Here is a 9,227-nt window from a genome sequence, read left to right as displayed (position 1 = left end):
AAAAAAGAGTCTAGTGGAGGCAGAGTGTAACTCAACCCTCTGGAACACTTTCTACCTCCATTATTTTCATGCAAATGACAAAGTAGGTATTAGATACTTCTAAGATTTTTATTCATTTATCCTGTATTTTGTCTCGGCTGCGACTTAAAAAGGAACCGCACTTTTTGGGGGGGAATTTTGCCGATCGTTCACAATCATTACGAGAGTCAAGAACACAAGTCTTTTTTTTTCTTTTTTTTTTACGAGTTTAAAGATGATAAAAAACGCTTGGAAGATGCGACTAATGGATGTCACCATTGTAGCCATTAAAGCAGGAGTGTCAAACTCATTTTAGATCAGGGGCCACATGGAGAAAAATCTACTCTTAAGTAGGCCTGACTGGTAAAATCACGGCACGATAACTTAAAAATAAAGACAACTTCAGATTGTTTTCTTTGTTTAAAAATAGAACAAGCACATACTGAAATTGTACAAATCATAATCTTGTTTTGTTTGTTTTTTTACACTTACCTGTTGCGGTTATTAGTACATATACTTTATTTGTCATTATTTATATCTTCTGAATAAATTATGTGATAATGTTCATCAGTCAATTTTCAATCTATCAAGATAAAAAAATTATATCAAAATCAAATTACAGTATGTTATTTATGTAGTTTGATAATTTTCCTCGACTGATGTACTGGTTTATTTTGTACATATGTAGAATCATCTACAAAGATACACAGAATTGCTATTACGACATCTAGTGGACACATTTAGAACAGCAGTTTCTTTCATTCAAAAATTGAAGGTTAATTTTTATACCAGCAAACTCATCCCGCGGGCCGGATAAAACCTGTTCGCGGGTCTGATCCGTACGTTTCACACCCCTGATTTAAAGTCTTGAAAACAACTTCAAAACCCTCCATCAACATTTTATATACACACTGCAAGTATATATATAATGTAGTAACTGACACCTTCACAACAATAAGTAATATGTTTTATATACACACTGCAAGTATATATATAATGTAGTAACTGACACTTTCACAACAAGTAATATGTTTTATATACACACTGCAAGTATATATATAATGTAGTAACAGACACCTTCATAACAATATGTAATATGTTTTATGTACACACTGCAAGTCTATATATAATGTAGTAACTGACACCTTCACAACAATATATTGTTGTGAAGGTGTCAGTATATATTGTGTTATTTTGTTCTATAAAACTATGGAACAAACTGGACTTACAACACAAGCAATGCCAAACTATTAATGGATTTAAACTATTATACAAACATGGGATCTGGTTCAAATATAGAGATGAGGGTCTTTAATTTGACCTGCTGCTGTACTCTGTCTCAAAGTGTTAACATGTGCTCAATGTTTCCATACCATTATTGCTTTGTTGTCTATTACCATTGTTGGCATTTTGCCTATTACCATTGTTGCTATGTTGTCTATTACCATTGTTGGTATATTCATTATTCCTACATTGTTGATACAAATAATTGTTACAGTGTAATAATTATTGTTACCTGTGGTAATGCCACTATGATACAACAGTTGTATTATAATCCTTGAACAAAGTAACAGTGAAACCCATGTGAATAATCACTGAATGGAGAACTGGGGGTAGGTATAACTAAATGATCTTCTTCCCACTCCCATTCAGGCAAAACTGGACAATCATGCATTACATACTGTACATTACCTTTTGCACTATATTAATTTATATTATTATGTGTTGTCAACTTTGTACTTTTTTATGTCATTGCCTGAAATAAATAAATAAATGAAAAAAAAAAGAAAGAAAAATATGTAATATGTTTTATATACACACTGCAAGTCTATATATAATGTAGTAACTGACACCTTCACAACAATATGTAATATGTTTTATATACACACTGCAAGTATATATGTAATATGTTCAATAGTTACCGTATTTTGGGCATTTTAGTCATTGCCGGAACTTATTCCTCTGCAAATGTATTTCTGTTTCCATAGCATCGCACTTCCAACTTCTGGCAACATGTGTGTTCCTACTTCCGGAATCAAACACGACTGATTTCTAATCATGGCATCCTTGTTAACAGAGAAGGAAGACGACTATTATTGGACAAATGAGGATTCACAACCTTATCTTTTTGAAGCTGAAGATACGGAGGATTAACTGCTGCTTCTACAAGCGAGCACGAAGGAAGAGCGAGACGTTGGATCAGACGGAAGCCGAGAGAGTGAGGTGAAAGTGACTCAAAGCTGTAAATTTGGATGTTGAAGCCATGCTATTTTGACATAAATGGAGTGCTTACCAAAATAAACCGGAAAAAAAATGTCCCTGGCCAGCTGGACCAACTAGATAACTGTCCATCGAGTAAGGAAACTATAATATCGATCATGATACACGCTGCGCGTCTTGCGTGTTATTACAACTACAGTACATACACTGTTGAGCTAAATAAAACATGAAATTATACTTTACAGATACTGTAATATGATTGTTCATGTTTTTCAGTCAGTACAGATGGTGTCTATCACGTTGTGTTGTGCATTACAAACTCAAACGCGTTTTGTGCTGTACATTTGATTTTTTACTGTAAATTTAAAAAACCCTGCAATTTTACAGTAACATTTTTTCACCTGAGCTGCCAGTTTGTTTGTTTTTAGCGCAATTGTAGATTTTTTGGTGTATTACTGTAAATGCCAAAACGGCACCACAGTTTATTACAGTAAAAAAAAAGTACTGTTTTTTTTTTCATTTAGAGAAAAAGGCTGTAAAAACCACAGTAAATTTCACAATTTTACCATGAAATCTATTGCTACTTTTACATTGCACAATTTGAAATACTTATTATTAGTACCGTATTTTTCGGACTATAAGTCGCAGTTTTTTTCATAGTTTGGTCGGGCTTCAGTGCGACTTATATATGTTTTTTTCCTTTTTTATTATGCATTTTCGGCAGGTGCGACTTATACTCCGGTGCGACTTATACTCAGAAAAATACGGTACTTATTTCTATTTAAAAAATGGTTTGAAGCTTACCTCTTTCCATAGCTAGCTTTTACGGCTAATACCGTAGCACGTCGATGTGTTACTACGCTAGAAACATAGTTCCTCAGTGTTCGCTCTTACAACAACAATGTCGCTACAGCTTGGTTATTATACAGGCTACAGGACGTACATTCAGTATTGTTGGCGGTTTTTAAAAGCATTGTTAAGTGATTCAGAGGTAGAAATTATTACATACATACAAAAGGATTTACCCAAACTACGTTAAATAGTTCTCAATCCCGTGTACCACACATTTTGAGAAGTCTGGGCTTCCCTGCTTAGGCTGCTGCCCCCGCGACCCGACCTCGGATAAGCGGAAGAAGATGGATGGATGGATGGATGATACATGTCAATGGTGGACAAAATGAAGCGGCAAGTCCGATAACCGTAAAAATAGGACAATTTGTAATTATACGTTAGCATGTAGCATCCTCCTGACCATTGGTATTATTAGCAAGTAGCAAAAAAAAAAAACCGGAGTCAGCCCGTATTTAGAAACTAAAGTAGGCATTCTGTACGGAGCTGTCAAGGGGCACATTTTTGTTAGGATAAAAAAATAGTCTGTAAAATATCAATAGATTCCATCGATTGACAGCAACTCGTCTGCCACAGACTCAACCAATCGATGCCAGCATGACCGATCGCTGTCAAACTCAATACAGAATTATTTTGGCTTTTGCGATCACTCTGTCTCAGCTTGGTAGTTTCAGGTGCCTAGCTTCTGGCAATCACACTACACATGATACCTTTTTTTTTTTTTTTTTTTTTTTTAAACCACAGGGACATTTTTTTCTTCATAAGGAGAAATTGGGGATGTTTGAAGACCTGGGGGGGAGAGTGTTGTAGGTTTAATTTGGAGTTTGAAAAAAAGTATATACTTTGTCTTATCTATGTTTAAAACTGTCAGTGTGAAGTTGGCCCCCTTATCATTGCATATATTAAAATAACACTGCCATTCAAAGTTATTATAAAATACATACATCATAGAGCCCCCCCCCACCTTGCCAAAATCACCCCAAATTTGGCTTAATCGTTTGTGCTGCAAATTTTTTTGTCTATAATAGTTTATATGTATACAGTCATGGTCAAAGGTTTATATACACTTGTAAAGAACAATGTCATGGCTGTCTTGAGTTTCCAATAATTTCTACAACTCTTATTGTTGACATCATTATTCTGACATCACATGGACAAAGATAAGACGTTCTGGAGGAAAGTTCTGTGGTCAGATGAAACAAAAATTGAGCTGTTTGGCCACAATACCCAGGAATATTTTTGGAGGAGAAAGGTGAGGCCTTTAATCCCAGGAACACCATTCCTACCATCAAGCATGGTGGTGGTAGTATTATGCTCTGGGCCTGTTTTGCTGCCAATGGAACTGGTGCTTTACAGAGAGTAAATGGGACAATGAAAAAGGAGGATTTCCTCCAAGTTCTTCAGGACAACCTAAAATCATCAGCCCGGGGGTTGGGTCTTGGGCGCAGTTGAGTGTTCCAACAGGACAATGACCCCAAACACATGTCAAAAGTGGTAAAGGAATGGCTAAATCATGCTAGAATTAAGGTTTTAGAATGGCCTTCCCAAAGTTCTGACTCAAACGTGTGGACAATGCTGAAGAAACAAGTCCATGTCAGAAAACCAACACATTTAGTTGAGCTGCACCAATCTTGTCAAGAGGAGTGGTCAATAATTCAACCAGAAGCTTGTGGATGGCTACCAAAAGCGCCTTATTGCAGTGAAACTTGCCAAGGGACATGTAAGCAAATATGAACATTGCTGTATGTATACTTTTGACCCAGCACATTTGCTCACATTTTCAGTAGACCCATAATAAATTCATAAAAAAACCAAACTTCATGAATGTTTTTTGTGACCAACAAGTATGTGCTCCAATCACTCTATCACAAAAAAATAAGAGTTGTAGAAATTATTGGAAACTCTATGTCCTTCACAAGTGTATGTAAACTTTTGACCATGACTGTATATGCACATTATATATATACAGAAATATATATATATATATATATATATATATATATATATATATATATATATATATATATATATATACAGATATATATATATATATATTATAAAAATTATAGGGTCAAGCAGCGTAATACAAACAAATAATGAATAAAATGTATAAATGAACATTTAATCTCTTTTTACACATTTATATTATGCTACAAGTTATTTCTTGAATTCAGTAGTGCTACCACTTGCAACTTTCTTTGGCCCCATGATGGATTATTTTGCAGATATATTTAATAATTGTGTTGATTCTTTGGTCGAACTAAATTGTTACACGCAATGTTTGGTCGTACAACAACGTGTGTACGAAAACCGAGGCTGATGAGCTGAGATGGCGGTTAACAGATACCATGTTCGTTACAGTGTTGCATGCTGGGACACGGACTGACCGAGCGGCGACGTAGAGCATGTGGTTGATCCTCAGCATCCTCTGGAAGTCCAGACCCAGACGCTCGGTGTCGTTGTCTGCCGTCAGACCTTGGAAGCTGGGATACACGTAGGACACTGCACAGAAAAACAAAAACCTTTCTCAGCAACAACTTTCGTAACGTTTCTTAAAAAAAACACACAAAAAAAAAACACGGTGGATTCGTCAGATGGTCGTCGTGCTCTGTAGAAGGTTGTTCCACTTTGGACTGAATTACCTCATGAATAAAATTGCACCTCAACATGTACTTTGTAAAAGTTTTACTTCAGTTTAGTAGCGTCGTCATTCAAAAGCTAAAAATTGTTTATTCAAAATTGTTTATATTTAAAGGGGAACTGCACTTTTTGGGGAATTTTCCTATCATTCACAAACATGTGTAAGACAATTTTTCTTTTTCCAAAAACCTCAATCATCACTTTTGGATACACACTATAAGTATATATGTAATGTAGTAATATTCATAATAACATGTAATATTTACGTATTTTGCGCATTTTAGTGTACTTTGGGACAAATGATGATACAGAAACGTTACTGGGATGTCGACTGATGGGATGTTTATATCTTCCCGTTTAGATGAAGAATTAATCATAATCCACACGAAGGGTTACAAAAAAAGTGCCGCAAACGAGCAGCTTTTTGTGTCTTTCATGCCATTTTTGGGTCAAAGTTGAATGTCGAAGTTGACCGGCTTCTCGGTTTATGTCCACAACCTTCTACTATCCAGGTGTGAGGCATGGTTTATAATCTAGAATTAACTTTCACCAGCTCCGTGGCAATGCAGCAGCTCAATATGTCAATATGGCAGCACAAGCTCTAAAGAAAAAGCAGCTAAAAATAGTCTGTCTGTGTTAGGGCTTATAATAACAATATGGCTAATACTTTTTTGGTTGGTTTTTTAAAGGGCTTTATGGGCGGAATAGTGTACTTCCATTAGCTGCGTTGTTAGCCACCTCTTACTTATATTTACCATATTTTTCGATTTATAATGCATAAAAAAAGAAAAATGTATTGTGCGTTGTGAACAAAATTCCATAAAAAGTGCAGTTCCCCTTTAAGTTTAAAGACAGTATAAATTATGTTTTTGCCCATTTGTTGTGTTGTTTACTTTTTCTATTAATGTTGAAGAGCAGAGCAACATATTGTTTTAGCTTTTCATATAAACTTTGGACATAATCTGGAATTTAAACACATGACTATTGAAAATATTGGACTAAACTGAATTGTAGTTGTCAATGTACTTTTAGTTTATTAATCATCATTCACAGTACACACAAACCTTTACTTAGCGTGTCAAATATGAATGAAACACAATTTCCTACTATCTAATCATAAACATACTTGAACCGCATCGTTGTTGGTTTTGTCCAAAGCCAAATCTATTTCTGGTCGCCAAGCGTAATAAAGTAACCCCTTGTTTGTTAATTGGTTCCGGGCCTGGATGTGGTGTATACATTTCCGCAAAGTGGGAATTATTAATCATGAATGGAATATTTATTATAGCCAGAGCATTAAACACTGATTACGACTTTCTAAATGCGGTTACAAGCCGCAAGCGATAGTATTACACAACTCACTACGCTGAAGTCAGCGTGATACCTGAGAAATAGTCAAGACTCACAGTCCAAAATCATGTTTAGGGCCACAAAAAGCGAGATTATACAACAGGGGTGCTCAAACATTTTCTACTGAGGGCCAAAGACAGACAAATCAAAAGATGCATGGGCCATTTTGGTGGTTTTCTCCTTCAAAAAACAGTACAATAGGAAGAAAATGCTAAAGAGTCGAAGCCAAACTGAAATGCTGGACAAAATAGTGTCAACTATTAGGTGGACCCCGACTTAAACAAGTTGAAAAACTTATTCGGGTGTTACCATTTAGTGGTCAATTGTACGGAATATGTACTGTACTGTGCAATCTACTAATAAAAGTCTCAATCAACCAATCAAACTAACAAAAAATGAGGAAAATAAGCTAAAAAAAGAAGACGCTAGCATCCTAAGAGTAATATGCTAACATGCTAACAGTAGCATGGTTACAGTTAGCATTAGTGAAATACTAAAATATGACACTGAGGTGTATACCTGCAAAATTACCAAAACAAGCTAGCATGCTTATACTAGAATGCAAATTGTAATATACGTCAAGTACCAAAATATATTACTCTGAGGTATGTACCTGAAAAAGTTGTTTATAATGCTTGCCTGCTGACATTAGCGTGCATCAAGTACCAAAATATGATTTATGTTTATGCCTACAAAATGATTTACCATGAATTGATTAACGTGGACCCCGACTTAAACAAGTTGAAAAACTTATTTGGGTGTTACCATTTAGTGGTCAATGGTACGGAATATGTACTGTACTATCTACTAATAAAAGTCTCAATCAATCAATTAAACTGAAAAAAAGCTAGCGTACTAACGTTAGCATGCTAACAGGTATTATTCATCAAGTAACAAAATATTTGACGCTGAGGTGTATACTGGCAATATGAGCAAAAAAGCTAGCATGCTAATACTAGAATGCTAATATGCGTAAAGTGCCAAAAGATATTACTCTAAGGTTTTTACCTGAAAAATGTGTTTAAAATGCTAGTCTGCTAACAATAGCATGCATCAAGTAGCAAAGTATGACTGAGGTGTGTATCAACAAGATTGGCCAAAAAAAAGCTAGCATACTAACGTTACCATGCTAACAGGTGGAATTTGTCAAGTAAACTATTTGACGCTGAGGTGTATACCTTCATAATAAGCAAAAGAGCTAGCATGCTAACACTAGAATGCTACTTGTAAATGTGTCAAATACTAAAGTATATTACTTCAAAGTTTGTACCTGAAAAATGTGGTTAAAATCCTAGCCTGCTAGCAATAGCATATATCAAGTACCAAAATATGACGGAGGTGTACACCTACAAATTAGTTGAAAAAAAGCTAGCGTACTAACTTTAGCATGCTAATAGGTATCATCCTTCTAGTAACAAAATATTTGACACTGAGGTGTATGCCTGCAAAATTAGAAAAAAAATGTAGAATGCTAATACTAGAATGCTAATTGTAATATGCGTCAAGTACCAAAATACATTACTTCAAGGTGTGTACCTGAAAAAAAAATGTTTTAAATGCTAGCCTGCTAACAATAGCATGCATCAAGTACCAAATTATGACTGAGGTGTATACCGACAAAATTGGCAAAAAAAAGTTAGCACACTAACATTAGCATGCTAACGGGTATCATCCGTCCAGTGACAAAATATTTGTCACTGAAGTGTATACCTGCAAAATGATCAAAAAAAGCTAGCATACTTATACTAGAATGCAAATTGTAATATACGTCAAATACCAAAATATTTTACTCTGAGGTGTGTACCTGAAAACATGGTTTAAAATGCTAGCCTGCTAACAATAGCATGCATCAAGTACCAAAATATGACTGAGGTGTGTATGGACAAAATTGGCTAAAAAAAAAGCTAGCATACTAACGTTAGCATGTTATTCGTCAAGTAACAAAATATTTGACACTGAAGTGTATACCTGCAAAATTACCAAAACAAGCTAGCATGCTTATTAGAATGCTAATTGTAATATACGTCAAATACCAAAATATTTTACTTAAAAATGTGTTTGTAATGCTAGCCTGCTAACATTAGCATTCATCAAGTGGCGAGATGTGACTGATGCTTATACCTACAAAATTAGCTGAAAAAAACCTAGCG

The 9,227-nt window shown here is 35.1% G+C and overlaps 1 protein-coding gene across 2 annotated transcripts in view; it reads right to left on the bottom strand.

Annotated features, from left to right (window-relative positions):
• sema6cb (semaphorin 6Cb) overlaps positions 1-9,227 on the bottom strand; it is a 185,240-nt gene that overhangs the window by 49,034 nt on the left and 126,979 nt on the right. For both annotated transcript variants that reach the window (XM_061982832.1, XM_061982833.1), the window contains exon 5: positions 5,475-5,589. In XM_061982832.1, coding sequence (XP_061838816.1) covers positions 5,475-5,589 — 115 coding nt within the window. The remainder of the gene's footprint in view (positions 1-5,474; positions 5,590-9,227) is intronic.

Source organism: Nerophis lumbriciformis, linkage group LG21 (genome assembly GCF_033978685.3).
Source record: "Nerophis lumbriciformis linkage group LG21, RoL_Nlum_v2.1, whole genome shotgun sequence".
Taxonomy (NCBI): Eukaryota; Metazoa; Chordata; class Actinopteri; order Syngnathiformes; family Syngnathidae; genus Nerophis; species Nerophis lumbriciformis.
The sequence above is the reverse complement of the archived record's forward strand: the minus strand, read 5'-3'. Positions and strand labels throughout refer to the sequence as shown.